Source organism: Monopterus albus, unplaced genomic scaffold (assembly GCF_001952655.1).
Source record: "Monopterus albus unplaced genomic scaffold, M_albus_1.0 scaffold66.1, whole genome shotgun sequence".
Classification (NCBI taxonomy): Eukaryota; Metazoa; Chordata; class Actinopteri; order Synbranchiformes; family Synbranchidae; genus Monopterus; species Monopterus albus.
The window spans coordinates 138,486-155,957 of NW_018127946.1; the positions used below are offsets into that span (position 1 = coordinate 138,486).

At 38.2% G+C, this 17,472-nt stretch overlaps 1 protein-coding gene across 8 annotated transcripts in view; it reads right to left on the reverse strand.

Annotated features, from left to right (window-relative positions):
- Nucleotides 1-17,472, reverse strand: part of ctnnd2b (catenin (cadherin-associated protein), delta 2b) — a 231,061-nt gene that overhangs the window by 44,357 nt on the left and 169,232 nt on the right. For all 8 annotated transcript variants that reach the window (XM_020604514.1, XM_020604508.1, XM_020604511.1 and 5 more), the window contains one exon: nt 6,377-6,563. In XM_020604514.1, coding sequence (XP_020460170.1) covers nt 6,377-6,563 — 187 coding nt within the window. The remainder of the gene's footprint in view (nt 1-6,376; nt 6,564-17,472) is intronic.

Sequence of the window (17,472 nt, forward strand, 5' to 3'; positions counted from 1 at the left end):
TCCAGCTTTCTCCAGCTGACTCCTTGATTCCCTCGAAGATCAGGTTTTTTCGCTTGGACTGTACTTCCAAATGCTCCATTTTATCCGTTATGGCTATTAAACTCTCACAAGTTTTGTAGACATCATCCCTTGTTTCCTTGGTTTGTATTTTCTGTTCACCCATGGCTGCTTTAATCACATCCACATCTCGCTGGGTAAACTGCAAACTCATTTTTATCTCCTGTATTTCTCTGGTAATGTCGTCGAGTCTCTTGTTATTTGTCTCCATAAGTAGTTGCACAAAACCTTTGAAGTTGTCTTGTTGTTGGCTCAACAGTGCAGTGTACATCTGCTTCTGCTGACTCAACATCTCTGTTACTTGCGCCGCTCTGTGATACACTTCTTCTGCCTCCATATCCTCATTCGCTTCTGATTTATTAGCTCTTTTCCCTCTTTGAGGCATTTTAATGGTTGTAGAATTTGTTCAGACTTGGTAACACAATCTAAATCTTAAAATCTAAGGCACTGTAAAGCAGCTGATGAAAGAAGCATAATGAAAAATACAACAAGAACACAATTTAGTATTTTGTATTCACAAACTAATTTTTGATTTAATAAGCACCAACTAGAGGAGTAAGAAACTTGTGGGCCCCTACGTCTGCTGTGTTCAGCTGTCATTATCATAGGGCAAGTCCCTGTACTGTACTAGAAGAATGTTTTAATGTTTTCATCAGCGTGTATGTACAATAATTAATAGGCTGGTTTCACCTGCTCTTCATTATCAGTTTTTGAAGTTGTGTCACACTGGCAAATTCAGTACACATAATTCATATTCAGCAGTCTAGCTGCACAAGGTTCAGTGCCTCCTGTTAGTTGGCACACCAGCATATGCACACATCAGCAGTGAAACAAGCAGTGAGCAAGCAGAGAGAGAATATGTGTGTGTGTGAAAGTGAGAGACAGTGAGGGGTGAGACAGAAGAATAGGATAAAGTAGAGATAATATGATCTAGGGAAAAAAGAAACGAGATGAACATGGATTGAGGAGAAAATGATGAAAGGGGTAAAGGAGAGAGAAAATGAGAGCGCATGGAGGATGATGGGAGATGAGGAGAGAGAGCCAGAGAGAGCGTGCAGGTGGCCAGCGATATACCAGACTCGCCATGAAATATTCAGTCTTTAATCAGACTCCCAGCATTCTCTAACGAGGCGTGAGAAAGATGAATTAGCCCTTCGAGTTTAGAGAGCTGATTCACACAAAGCTATCTTCTGCAACACACACTCAGACACACACCACCAGGCTTCATCACATAATACCAGATGTTCACATTTTCACATATATACAGAAGAAGCAACTAAAGCCTTTGCTAAGAGCTAAGAGTTTATTTTCACCCAGAGTAAGTGATGATTACTTGCCCACACATGTAGTTAGACAGAGACAAACACAGACACACACACACACACACACACACACACACACACATACTGGTTTCCATGTTGGATGGGGACCAACTTTCTGGTCATCACTTGTGGGGACCACCCTTTCTAAGGGCTCTGGATGCCTGAAAAAAATCTGGTATGCTAACCATAATGTTGTTAGCTTATACACGCCTTTAAACATCGAACTTGATGAAGTTATGATTTCACCATGCTTAATGGGGACTTATGAAAAGTCAAGTGAACACACATATTGAGAGACACACACACACACACACACACACACACACACACACACACACACACACACAGACAACTTTGCAGACAGAAATGCAAATGTCGCTGTGGCAGGAATCCCGCTGTATTCTCACTCAGGTTGTACTGCACTTTTGCCACATCCTCAAGAGGAATTATTTAGAAGTGTCAAGTGCCATTCTTTGTCCAACTGTGAAAATTTAATGAATCAAATGACTCGTAGCATCACTAAAACAGCCATATTTGTTCTATCATATATAATATACTGTATATGTAGACATGAAGAAATAATAAGGCAGATGCAGGATAAATCAGTGCAGTGAGAGACCAGTAAGAGTACAAATATCATACAGACTGTTGATGTTTCAGAATGATCAAGCTGAGATTATTTTGTCTGCAAGATGAATTTTTTTTTCTTGTTTTGCTTTCTGATACTCAAATCTTTGATGGCAGGGAACCAGTTGCACATAAAAATGTCTGGTGCACAGCCCACATGTCTCTGTTAGAAATATTTATGAGCTCAGACTCATCTACAGAAACTTTAGTATGCAGTGCTGGTAATACTGACAGAGCCTGAAATGCATCTCAGCAATACAAATGTTATCTGTAGAAATTATCTACATTTAGTTTTAAAGGCCCCAAATTTTTACTATGAGCAAAGTCTGATAGTCAGACTGAAGAAACCAGTATGCAAAACATAACATGACTCATTACATGGTCTCATGCAATATGTATTTTAAGGTGTTCTCATTTAGGGATTTTTATTTTAAAGCATTCCTGTTTGAGGAGGGAGAAGGTGTTTGTAAATTGCATCCCTCGCTAAAGGAGAATGTGAGGGACTTTTACAGGCTTTCAGGTCAAACCATCACTGAATGAAATAAAAGGTGATTTGACTGGCAGGAAACTATGTGATTTCAAAATGCATTTGTTGATTTCTTCAACCATATTAAAGTTGCATGACATATGCAGGTGTAGTTTTCAGAAATCATGAATGCTGCCATAGTGGTTACAAGGAGCAGTTACCTTGAGGTTTAAAATTTTAGTTTAAATTGTTGTTTCTCTAAGTTGTCTAATAACAACCTGCATCAATTTCATCCATGCTTATTACCTTGCTTCTGACACTATGGGGGATATTGGCTTATTTTGACAGGAATGCAAAAATCAGGAAGGAGCGAATGTAAATTTATACAAATACCTCCAGCACCTAATTTACCACTGCTGCACGAGAGTGAACTGTGTTTGAGATTTAACGTCGGGATAAAGCGGTGTAAAATTTGCGGCCCTGCTCTCAGTGTGGCAGCTTTAGTCATCAGGGATAAGAACACGTTTGAGGAGGGAGAGGGTGTAAATTACACTGCTCACCAGAGGAGAATGTAAGGGGCTTTTACAGGCTTTCAGGTCAAACTATGCTTCAGTTACTGAACAAAATAAAAGATGATTTAACTGGCAGAAGAGTACATGACTGCAGCTCCGAAATATGTTTGTTGATTTCTTCAACCATATTAAAGTTCACTCGCAGTAAACATACTTTCTTTACTGTCCCTCTCGGTCCACCCGTGTGCAGTACAGGCATGTCGTTACCAGCTGAAAGTGCACTCAAATTAACACAGCTGTGGCTGTGCTTATTTACATCATCAGTGTTGGTAGATAAACTGATAAATTAAAAAAAACTGCAGTGCCACCATATTTTCTGTGCCTGACAGTAATGTGCAACAAGTTTAACTAATGTTCCCCTAATTTTCATGACTGTAGCAAGGTAGCTAGCAAGCTATGCATGAAGATGATGTTAACATTCTTAAAAACACAAAATGTGAACAAGGTAGAAAAAATGTTCACATTGAGTAGTAAATAATGGAGAATGTGAGTGTGTGTGGTTGTCTGTCTCTATGTGTCAGCCCTGTGATAGACTGACAACCTGTCCAGGTTGTACCCCACCCTCTTGCCCAATGTCAGATGGGATTGGCTACAGGCCCCCCATGACCCTCTATAGGATAAGCGGTATAGATAATGGATGGATGGATGAAATACTGGAACACATTTTTAGATAGGATTTCATCCTTTTATACATCATTTCAGACCTCGATTGAATTTTGTAGAATGGAGAGAGCAGGATGTCTGAAAGCTATACAAGTTGTGACTGTATACCTTTACAGCAGATGATCTGATCACAAAACAATATTATGATGGATTCCTGCAGATGAAAGCAAAAACAGAATTACAAAAGCTAATATTTCTATATATTGTTATCGAAACCAGAGAGCATTTTTATTCAATTTTACAGAATGAAGAGCAATGGCGGACTGCTGTCTCAGCACCACAGGTTGGTCACACACATACACACATTCTGACATACAAACATACACTACTGTATGTTTAATTACGGTGTTTAAGAGGCAGATGTATTAGTTTGTGAGGTTAGTGTGGCACTAAGTATCAAACATGCCTTTATTACTACCACTTTTTACCCTTTTGTACTCTTCTACAAGTATATTCACAGCTAGTAAGAATGAGCAAACCAACTGTCAAGTTAAATTACTTTAAATTACAGCCTGCTTGTAGATTGACAAATTGTATTTAAAACACTCTGTGCTCTGTTTTCCTGCAAGAGGATGCAGCACTAAACTCATGTTTAAACTCTAGGCACAAAGTGAATACGGGCGTGTTCAACAGTGTTTTGCAATTTTGATGATCACAGATGCAGTGCACTTTCATGCACAGCCAGGTGCTACAGGGCACATTTTGTGGTGGGAGGAATACATGGTGAGCAGGTGGAATTGGGGCTGGCTTTAGTTATGCCCAGTCAAACCAGCTCATCTCATCCTCTTTAAAGAGCAGGGTGGAAACCTGACTGACTGATGTCAGGACAAGGAAATATATGAGGAAAGATTATTTCCCTGTATCTTTTTCTCCTGCCAGTTATGTTCTCCATTCCTAGACGGACTGCAACAGTACTGCACATAAATATTCACTCAGTAGTCTGTTAATATCACTGACCAGCGTTTGAGCGTGGAAGAAATAAAATCTCTGATCCTGTAACCAGCAGCAGAGGTGTTTCTAATATTCAGACTCTCTCATATATGTAGCTGGAGAGGACAAAAATATAGAGACACCTCTAAATATAATGTAGTCCAGTGCAACAGCACCTTTCACTATGACCTCAATAACAAACATAGAATTGAATTTATACATTTATGACAATTTCACTAACACCTTAAACATTTAAGCTTCAAAAACACAGATGTTAAGGCAGAAGTGTTGCACTGAATTGTATACAATTGTTCAGGTGTACCTAATAAAGTGGATTGAATTTGTATATAGCCACATACTGAGTACTAGCTTATCTTATTAGGGAAATAATCACTGTAAATGATCACACACATTTTATAATTCAGATGATTTCATAAATTACTCAGAGTAATTCCAAGCATTGTGTCTGGAGAACACTAGGCACCGCTCATCACCTGGCTAATACCATCTCTACACTGAATCATGGTGGTGGCAGCATTATGCTATGAGAGGTCTGCTCAACAGGAGGAACAGAGAGACTAGTCAGAAATTGAGGGAAGGATGAATGTAGCCATAGACAAAGTCCTTGAACAAAACCATCTCCACAGTGCATGTGATCTGAGACTGGAGCAGTGGTTCACCTTTCAGTACAACAATGACCTGAAGCACACAACAAGACAGCAATGGAGTGGCTTCATGACAAGAATCTGACTGTCCTCGAGTGGCCAAGTCAAAGCCCAGAATTAAACCTCACAGAACATGTAGGGAGACCTGAAGTTGGCAGCTCACATACAGTTCCGATTTGGTGGCACTTGAAGGAAAAAAGCCAGGGTGTAGAGACTTATTAAGAAGATTCAAAGCTGCATTTGCTGCCAAAGGGATTTCTTAAGAATCTGTATATTTCTATAATTAAAAGCATGCACTTTAGGTAACCTGGCAATTTGAAATCGTCCTGTAGGGTTACATCAGGAAGGAGTTAAAACTGTCCCTGATCGCAGTGCTCCACTGTGATGATGGGGAGTAATATTCTGGACTAAGTGTAGGCTGATGGGCATAAATGACAATTCTAACCTTGTAATTTTAAACCTACAACACAATAAAATGTTTAAAAAGTGAAGGGTCTGAATACCTTCTGAAGCCACATGAATAGAAAACATCAGTCAGCACTAAACTGCAAAGCAACTGTTTGATTTTTTCATATTCAACATGCAGGAGCACATTGCCAAAACAATAAATATATGTGACAGTCCCACAACTTCCAGACTGCACATTATGACTACCATCATGCGTGAAGTGAGGAAAAAAAGCCACAGTAGTTCTAAAGCCAAACAGTGAGTCATCTTAAATGCAGCTACAGTCAGTCTGTCACTTCTCTGTGTACACAGCGGCAAAAATAGCACAGGATACAATCTAAAAATAACAGACTGTTTTGAAGTGAAAATGAATTTTTTTCAGTTTGAATGTAGCTGTTAATAGCAGACTGTGAACAGTAAAACATATCAGCAAAGTGAGTGACTAAGTAATTCCTTTGCTGAACATGTTCCAACCATGACAATGAGTTAATGCTGAATATTAAGCTAATAATATGAATATTTTGTACCATACACCAACAAAGACAGAACATTTTACAAAAAAATATCTTTATCTTCTTGGATAAAACATAAAGCAGGAAAAAACAATGGAGAAACAGTGACACTGACCGGAGACAGCCTGTGGCATTGCGGAGGACCTGGGAGGAGTGTAGGTGCACCTTGCGGTCCTCCTGTGTATGCGGGGAGGTGTCCCAGCCCGAGTGGGGGATGATCACAGCATTGGTTAGCACAGCCAGGGCATCCTGGATGATGGGCATCTTCAGGGCATCACACGATGACAGATTCCATAAAACACCTGCAAAAGACAACAAAGAGACCAGAGGTGAAAACCAGTGCAGAGGAACAGAGGCAAGAGACAGGAAGAAAGACAGTCACACCTCAGTGCAAGAAAACAGACAGGTAAGTGATTATGCCTTGGTACAATAATGATTTGCATGAAGTCACCTCTTTGGTGACCAATGGTTATCTTCTTGAACACTGTCCAAACTTAAACTTTACCAAAGAACATGAAAAGAAGTCAAGTTAACTTTGGTAGCACATTCTTTGGTCAGATTAAACTGTTGTGGTGGAAGGCAGACTGACCACACAGAAACACGACTCAACTCAGTTCATGTTTCAACGTAACATGCTGCTACAAGTTCATCTAGGGGCGGCACTGGCCATCCCTAGAATTTGACTGGCCGCACCTGGTGCCACCCCTGCTAGAGTCAAAATGTGATGCTTGTCAGTGTTAAATGAAAAATGAAAAACAATAACACATTGTTGTCTTAAATACAACTAACATTTTCTTGGTCCTTTATAATTGATATTGGTAAATTAGTTTTATTTTATATCATGTATGCAGCTTGATATTTGCATTCATTTCTCTGATTGTGGCGTACTTGGCATCATTCACCTCATTGGGGGCGGAACCACTGTGCAGCAATGTCCCTGGCCTGGTGTAGATGAGGAGCACAGCCAAAGTTAGCTAAAAAAGGCACTGTGTATGTCTCAGTTTTACACAGATTAAACAATTTGCTCCTTAATAATGTATGGTTATTTTAACTCATAGAACTAGGGGTTTAATTAACTTTTTTTTTTTACATGTATCTCAAATGTGCCACCCCTCTAGGAGTCTCTGCCCCAGCCTGTCTGGCCTCCCCATCCAAAATTTCCAAGATTCACCCCTGCTCCTATCACTTCCTCTGATAACACTTTATTGAGACACCTTGTGTCAACATTAAGAAAAAAATGTGTTTTATGGGTCCAGATGTGCTGTCACCAAAGGGTAGTTTTTTTTGCCCAGGGTTTGGTGATGGGTTAATCTGTGTAGTAGTTTACTGTTAATGCAGATTCATTCATTCATTCATTTTCAACCACCAAGCATACTGTAATTAGAAGAAATGGCAGACATCCACATACACATAACATACAGCCACTTAGTCCCCTGGATCCTTAATTACACGAGTGACACATTTTAACCTTTCGTTCATTGCTCCAGGTCACCATGGTACTGCTGTAATTGACAGAGAACATGTTGAAACAAATTAGGAGAAATACTGAAGACACTAAACACTCTTACACACAATTCTATTGCACCTCACTTATGTTCCTAATCCTCACCTGAATTCAAAACACAGTGACCAGCCAACCAAGAAAATGGACTGAGCTTTCGCTTGGCCCTGTTTTTGTCAGTTGCCACAGACACACAATACTAGAATACTGAATAGACAAAGGCTCTCCATCTTTAGAGACTCATTTGCTCTCTTTCTCTCATTATCTCCCTTTCACTTTCTCACACACACATACATCCTTATTTCTGACACTTACCAGGTCCATATACAGACAGATTTAAATTTCCAGGAGACCTACGCTAAGCTTAATCAGAACCGCTATTTGCGTACCCCATACCCCAATAAGGTAACCAAAGATGAATGTTGCTCTAATCTTATAACCCACTTTTTTCATATAATTTGACAGTTTACTTTGTGGGGACTATCCTCCAGTCCCCACGAAGTAACCCTAACACACACACACACACACACACACACACATTGTTTTTCTCTATAATTTCAGGGGATGTTTCACTGACTTCCATTCATTTACTGAAGACTTACCCTAACCCCTTAAACATAACCCCTACTTGCCTAACCTTAATCCTCACCTTGACCTAACCCTAACCTTTAACCAAGGCATCACTCTAAAATGTAATGATTTACATTCTGGGGCCTTGTCCTCACAAGGGTAAACAGATTTAACAATACACAAACACAAAAATATATAGTATAAACTGCACATCAGTTTGAGCCTTTCAAGAAATGGACAGAGGGTAAGAGGCAAATCATCCCACTAATACACACAAACTGTGATAACCTTGAGAACCTCACACATAATTATTATTGACCTTGGTTTTGCAAAGTGTATATTTCTTAATCTACTGTATGTACTCATATAATTATATGGTTGTGCAACTGAGAGTGTCCACCCTTAGCCATATTTACTGTTATTGACCCCCTCCTTTATGGTTGTAATTTTAATTGTAGTAGTGGACCTATCCTTAGATCTTTGTGTGTGTGTGTGTGTGTGTGTGTGTGTTTGACACAGGGCATCCTCTCTTTAGTGCCATGTTGTTCACCCTCGGCTGAACACCGACTGTGTAATTACAGCTTCTGTTATCTGTCCTTGTGGGTTTGTATAAATTTGTTGTTGTTGTTATGTGTACATGCATTTGTGTGTGCGCGCATCTAAGCCCCCTTGACAAATCAGCCTTAACTCCATCAGCCATTTGGACTCACTGTTTATGTGGAGTATTAAGGCAGTGATGTCTGTGGGTCAGAAGGCGTTTCTAAATGACTAGCCTCTGGCTTCATGATGGCAATTAGCTGGGACTGTCATATTAGCAAAAGTGTCATCTCTCCATGTTTCATCTTATCTCCTGTTCAAGAGGACAAAGAAGGTGTGCTGGGGTTTTGATAACCCTGACATCTTATGTAACACATACTAAATCTAACTGACTTGGATTTCCACATTTGTGAATCAGCCAGTGTTGAGTTGTTTTTTCTCATTCTGTTTTCCCATGACAATATGTCAGTGTCAGCTAATATTATTACTCTTTAATGGAACATTAACATTTAGGTAAATGAGATTGTTTGCTGTATTACAAATGAGAAAGCAAACTTATCTTAGAGAGTTAGTCTAACGTTTGCTTAGTTCCATGACTGAAAATGGGAAAAAATGAAAGAAAAAACAATAATAAAAAAACCATACATCTTCTAACAATGCCAAAAATGCTGTCTAATTACTTTTATTGTACTTTGCTCTCTACTTTAGCTGAGAGTAATCTAGGTTTTGCTCAGTAATATAAAATGCAACTTCATGAGGGTGGGGCACCTGAAATAAAGTGTGCTAGCAGATGTCAGCTCCAATGATTAAGTGAACAGCTCATCAAGCCACAATTTCTTCCTTTCTCATTTTACAAACATATTTTATATTGTATGCACAAGATGCAATTAAATAAATTAGTTTTTAAGCAGGTAGTTTTCATGCACACTGGCTAGCAGTTTCCTCCTATGGCCCTTCAAAGATATACCTAGTACATGCTTGAATGGAGTAGGAAGAAGTCAGACTTATCCAGTCCTACCCCATGACATCATCTTACCATCATTGGTTTGCAAGCAGTAAATAATTCTCTTCTACACCACACAAGTAATATACTAAAGAATTATTACATAGTGTTAACATTCTTACATAATTACATTCTTAAATAATTCTCTTCTACACCACACAAGTAATATACTAAAGAATTATTACAAAGTGTTAACATTCATACCCCACACCCACAATGTTCCATCTAATTAATCATTGAGCCTGTTCTTGCATATATCTTGATTGACACATACCTTTATATTTATGTTTAAACTCGTCAATTCTATTACTATTTTTTATGTCCACACTTAAATTATTCCATAGTTTTACCCCACTTATGGAAATACAAAATCTTTTTTTGGTTGTACGTATAGCATGAATTTTATAATTTAACTGACCCCTTAAATTGTATCCCCCTTCCCTTTCATTAAATAGTTTTTGAATTCCACCAGGTAATAAATTGTTCCTGGCTTTATACATAAACACAGCAGTCTTATATCCCACTAAATCAAAAAATTTTAACAATGAAAGTATGAAATATAATCCTCTTCCGCCTCAACATCCTCGTTCGCTTCTGGTTTATTAGCTCTTTTCCCTTTTGGAGGCATTTTAATAGTTGTAGAATTTGTTCAAAGACTTGAAAATGTAGAAGATGTGAAAAATCGTAGAACAGACAAGAGGAGCAGTAAAGACGTCTGCTCTCGCTTGCAACCCGGAAAAGAATCCCGAATCTGTCACAGTGTAATTTGGACATACAGAGATGAAACTGATATTAATCTAATCTCGTGCCACTACACTGGTGTGTAGTACCAGTAGGACAGCCACAGGCTAAATGAAAGAATCATATTCAAAACATCTACTTCTCAATACAAAATGACAAAGAGTGTCTATAATGTGGGAGGCACTAAATGAACAGTAACCTGGATAATGTTAGACTAATGCAGGGATATAACTGATCTCGTTATGCTTTATATCTTATCCTGAGCAGGATTAAAACTGTGATAAAGCAAAAGAAGTGCTAGTTTTAATTTAAAGATATCAAGTGACAGATAATGATGAGGACATAACAAAGAGTATAAGTCAAATAAAGTTAAATTTGAGATAAGAAAATAATTGTTAAATATTGTCCCCTTTTGCCAGCCCAGTTTCCTGCTGTGCAGAGTATGACACCATCTTTCTGAGATGAAACACAATGAATTTTTATCAAGAACCGAAACACACTCACATACATGGAAATTGTCTCAAGCATACAAAATAAACACTAAATGTACGCGCCATTAATCCATCTAATACACACGCAGGCATGCACAAACACACACGCACACACACACAGTCATGAGTGTATGCCAGATGAAGGAGGTTAATTACCTCATCCTTACATCATGAGTGGCGGCAGGAAGTTATGAATGCAATGGTATATGGAAGGAGGGGAAATGAATATGTTAGATATCTCTTTTCTCTGAAGCCATTTCCCATCTCTCATTTGCACCATAGTTTCATACCCGTCATATTTCTCTCCTCTGCAACCTTTCCAAATTTATTATTTTCCTTTTTTTCTCCTCAGTTCTTCTGGTGTGTTTTTGACTCCTGTCCTACCTACAAATTGAGAAAGTAAATGGTTTTATATTTTTATATATTTGTGTGTGTGTGTGTTTTGTCATGCCTTCAAAAACCTGTTTAAGCATCAAGATTTGGTTTTAGGCTTCACGTTAAATATAAATTTAGATTATGGGGTTAGGGCTAGTCATTTAACTGTGATGGTTAAGGCTTGGTAAAGGGACAGGGAATGCATTATGTCTGTGAGTGTCCATATTAAATCAGTTGTACAAACACCTGTGTGTATGGATGAGTTTTTTTTAATTTTTTTTATTTTTTTTTTACAATTTGTTGGACTACTAGTTGGGAGAGGGTTTTCTTGAAAAATACATGCACACGTCTTTGCTGGTCTACGCAGAAAAGGGTGTTGTCAATATCGGCACCAAACCTCAACAATACATCGATAAATCCTGCTCCTCCCAAAAGGTCAGTTCAGAATGAAAAAGAAGAAAAAAACATGTTAACATTATACTTAAATCCACACAAGTATAAAACTTACAGTAGCTATTGTCAGATCTCCCAACAAAGCCCAGGCGTGTTCATCTAGTAGATGCCCAGAAAAGCATGCTTTTCCTAACAAATACACTATAACTACTGGAATTATTGTATGCTATAATAAGCAATCAGTGGCAATAAGCACCTTTAAGAGCTGCTTGTATGCAAGTGATGCACATCAAATTTTCTAAGAGAACTCATTGCTGGTTTGACCTTGTGGACAACAGGGTGCTTTGTGGTGAGAGAGGCCATCCTCTTGTGAGAGGCACTGTGTACACCACTTGATATTTGAGTGTGTCTATAGAAGGCTGATGAGTCCTTTGTATACCTCAATGGGTGAATCAGTTGTCACCTTTTTAATTGTCACCTTCAGGCAGAAACAAAATGTTGAGTACAGTTGAGGGAGCTCTCAAGATCACTGGCAGCACGCTGAGCCAACTGCTTAGACTGAAAATCTCTCAGCTCAAATTTTTATTTCTTATATGACATTTCATGAACAGGAACCTGCATTTTTTAAAATTTACATTGTTATCATATGGATATGCCTCACAAAATTTGATTCCAAAGCATGCAGCCTACATGAACTTTGGCTGTATAATCAGTCTAATGATGTAAAATGTTTTTATTGACTGAATAAATGTTTCATAACCTATGGCTCAGTTTAAATGTTAGAGCTGAGCATTATGATGGAGAAATGAGAGGAAAGTAGAAATGAGAGTATTTGTAAGATATCAAAAACTTTAGGCCTGTACAACATTTGGAGCAACATCAATATATTTTAAAATTGATCATATACTTTATAATATATTTCTTATACTAAAGTAAGTCAGTCATAATATGTTTCTCTGTCACTCAATGATGAATTTATACCTTGTGACTTCATGTGAAATTCACTGTTTTCATAATGAGGGATATGCTGATCAAGGTTTAATCATTTGGCTCACACAGGTCTTTAGCTATGCAAGCCTTGGTCGTAATGTGCAGTATAATCGTGTTTACTCAGATTTATCCCTTTCATGACATTGCCATTAAACACTAGAAAAGCTGTAGCTAAGCATTTCACTGTAGAACACGTCAAGGGCAACAAAATTTGGTCTGCAAAGAAACGCTAATGCTCTATACCGCTACTACTGTACTGTTTTGTGTTAAGTTATTCAGTCATCGGTAAGCATATATTAAAAAGAAAAAAAACTAAGAGAATACAAATGAGTTTCTACCTTAAAACCTTTTACTGAAAAAGTGCATTCAAACTCCTGTTAATTAACTTTCTTTGTTGCCTTATTCTCTTTAATGTATACATTTGTTATTTTTATAGACTACTAGACTAAACTGCTTTCATTTTGTCAATAATCCCTGTTTAAAGTTTGATTTGATTTGATTTTGATTTGATTTGATTTATTCTTTCAAACATGTAACAACAGTCAATATGTCAACACACATAATTCCACACATATCCACAAGTATATTATCAATTTGCTTATACCTAGTACATGCTTGAACAGAGTAGGAAGAAGTTAGACTTATCTAGTACTACCCCCTAATTATCTAGTCCTACCCCCTAAAGTTAGTATGTTACTCTGTATTCTCCAACCATTTGCTTTGTCTAAACTGGATGAGCATTGTGCTTGGACTGCATCCAGACTTTAAAGAGTTCCCAACACAGTGTGAGCTTGACAACTTCCATATCTGCTTCTAAAGAGCTGACACCTAGCAATCCAGCCCTGTCACTTATGATGATGTGCATTGCTGTGACTGGAAGAAAAAGTTGCATTGTAATGACAAGTGGAACCAGAGTTACTGACAGCATGAGGATTCTAGAATGGAATAAGGAGCTAAAGAATGTCTGTGAATAAAAAAATGGCAGATATTATGTAGTTAGCATTTCTCTGTAGCTCAACTTAACCTCTCTTCTTCACAAACACCAAGCATGGTCATGATTTTACCTTTGTATTGAATGCATATCATTTTTAATTTCAGAGTAATTTGAGCTTTGTGTAACGTTAGTTCTTTGTGTCACATTAGCTGTAACCAGAGTGCTCTACTGGACTGCCAGATTTACTTGTTAGTCACCTAGGGGAGGTAACAGTGGTGCGGTGGGTAGAGCAGTCGTTTCCCAGGTAGAAGGTTCGAATCTCAGTGCCTCCAGTCTACGTGTCAAAGTGTCCTTGGACAAAACACTGAACCCTCCCGTTGCCCCCGATGGTTAGAGCCTTCGGTTCTGTACCGGAAACAAATTTCTTGTGTGCAACATACTTGGCCAATAAAGGTCATTATCCTAACACTAGCTTTGACTGGAGGCTGCCCTTTCTACTTTTTGTTGCAACCAGACATCTGTAGTTTGCACTGTTGCTTGGAAACAGGGGCAAAGAGCCTGTAGGAGCAGCTTTTGCCAGCCCAGTTTCCTGCTGTGGTCAATTTGTTTTGAGTCTTAGTAAATGCTGTAGGTAAAAAAAAAAAAAAAAATTGAGTAATTTTAAATAGGCATTATATGTGGACTCATTGTGATACCCACCAAGACTATTTGGATTGGCCAATTTTATTTCTACCACAACTGCAATTGTCTGTGTGACCTTTAATAACTGCTTTCTTTTTAACAAATAATGAATTGAGTTCCTTGAGGATTGAAATGTATTTGTTAGCAGCTGTTAGTAAATATTTCCTTCCCAGAACCCTCATGCAGTTAAATAATTATTCAATAGGTCATAAATCAATTCCTAGCTCATATAAGGATCAGTAAGCATAAATTAAAGATGAGAGACAAATTCTGGTCTGCTGTGTACAGACCAGTGTATCAGGCAGCATCACAAAGTTTCCTTCAGCCCAAAAGCACAAGCATGAATAACAATGTGTGAAGAACATTACACTTGAAGCAAAAGTCTCTGGCATTTTTGGCTTTTCACAAAAATTGTTAATACTAAATTATTGAATATGAGTGTAATTGGCTGACAAACCTCCTGTAGTTTTAATATAGAGTAATTTCTCTGTAGAGATTATCCTGATCTCACAAGAGTGCATCAGGCTGTAGTAGTCAAGGAGGCAATATGTCAACGATTCACAACTAGGAGATAGCACACTATCTGTGAGGAGCAATCAGTTTAACTCATAACTCTTTCCACTCGTATCCTGCATGTGTCCCCTTCTTATCTTTTCTTATCTTTGTTGCTTTTTCTGCCTAATAATAAACAAACTGAATTCATTTCCTCCAGCAGGGTTCCATGTATGCCAATGAGCATCGAAGCTGTTCTGAGAGCTCATGGTGGACCGGAACCTTACTAGACTTTTTACTAAAGCCTGTTAACAGCCATCTGTATGTTACATACAATATGTAGCTATTTTCACTGCAGGGTTTTAACAGTCTGTAATCTGGGCTTTTCATAACCTAAACTGTTGAGTACCATGTGAGCAGTGCTCAATTTGTAAATTATGAGGTCCCAGAATATCACTTGGTGACGAACCCGGCATGTCAGTATGGGGATAGGTCCCGGAATGAAAAAGCTCCACAATGACCAGTGTGTTTGCATAGTTTCCACATTAAGGGAGCAGCTTAGAGGCAAAACATTATTTGTTGTGTGTATGTAGTGACCAAAAAAATCACACAAGATTTGTGTTTGCAAGTGTGAGTTATAAATGTTGAGCACAATTGATGCTAAAAACATTTGGAAAGTAAGGCTGACTAGCTTGACCCTGCTGCTACTTGAAATACTTCAGCAAAATGGGAGATATGCTTTACAATTAGAATCTACTGATGTATCAAATGCTGCCCAGCTTCTTGCTTTCGTTAGATATTTTTGAGGGAAAACTTAACAGAGATGCTCTTTTGCTCCCAGCTGGAAGGGACTTGCACAGGTGAGGATATTTTCAATAAACTTGACACAAATCTAAAAGAACAGGGTCTGTCATGGAACGAATGCATTGCTGTGTGCACAGATGGTGCAGGTGCAATGCTGGGAAAAAAGAAAGGACTAAAAGCAAGAGTCATGCAAGTGGCACCTCACATCAACTTTACGCACTGCATTATCCATCAGAAGCTCTTGCTACCAAAACACTGGACGTAGAGCTTAATTATGTCCTTGAAACTGCGGTAAAAATGGTCAGTTACATAAGATCACGCCCACTTAATATGAGACTTTTGGCCATTCTTTGTAACGAACTGGGATCAGAGCACCAGGGCCTGCTGCTCCACACTGAGGTCACGTGGCTTTCGTGAGGGAACGTACTGAGCCGCCTGTATGAGCTGCGAGATGAGGTGCGCATATGTTTTTATTGAACAGGGATCCCAGCTCGCTGAGCACCTCACTGATCCGGACTGGCTCACAAGACTGGCTTATTTGTCAAGTATTTTCGAAAAACTGAATGGACTTAATACGTCGTTGCAAGGTGAAAACACAAGCATCATGTCACTGAATGATAAGATCCGGATCACTGGATACAACGCGTTGAAATGGGACCGATTGATATGTTTTCTGAGCTGGAGGAATTCATGAGGACAACACACTGAGCGTAAACACTGTTAGGAGGTCTCTCACTACTCACCTTCATTTAAATATTGTATTAAACCCCTTTATTACTAAAATGAACATTTGGTTGTTAGGTAGTGATCGGTTTGTTGTTATACCTGCTTGATCAATCAACCTGCGTCTGTGCGTTGTTCTGTGTGCAGCATGTTGCATGTGGGGTGAGTGGGTCGCGGGTCTTTTGCAACAATATTTTGTGGGTCTCAGGATGAAAACTTTGGGAAACCCTGGTTTAGAAGTATTGTAATATTGGGACAGTTAAAAATTAATTATACAGGCAAATTCATGACTGGATAATTACTTGGTATGTTTGGGGATTTATTTATGACTTGGCCTTATCATTGAAATTATTCCTTTTATATGCACCTTATCTGAATGTAAGAGACATTAAAAATGCTAAAACAGAAGTAAGTCATTTTATTTTATAATGTAAAAACATGAAAAAAGCACCATTTTCTGTTTTAGTATTCACTATGTAACACTAGTAATATGAAGAAATATACTGCAATGCTTTTCATGTGAAAAGAACAGCTTGCAATTATTTTGTCACACAGCACAAATCTAACTGTTGATCTGTGTGTGCTAATAACTCCTGAACTATGTGCCTGATTTTGATTATTGTCTGGACACTTCTCTGAATCTTTTTAGACCATTTAATTTAATCTGATGAATGTGGAATGGAAAAGCATGAATGCAATGAAAGCTAACTTTGTAATTAACTTTATAAAACACTTTGAGGCTGTGTAATGTACAGTATGTAAAGTTAATTTTTACCTATTTTTTGTAATGCATTTTTATTGAAAGATCATTTCAGTGACTCTCCTGAGAGCATAACCAGATATGATTGAACTATATAAATATACTGTGTTCATTTTTATAGAAAAGTCTCCTTGAGATTCAGATTTTCTGTACTGCAGTTAGGTTGACCGTTTCTTGAACTGTTTAATAAAGCTTGTTTCCATATTTGTGGGTCTT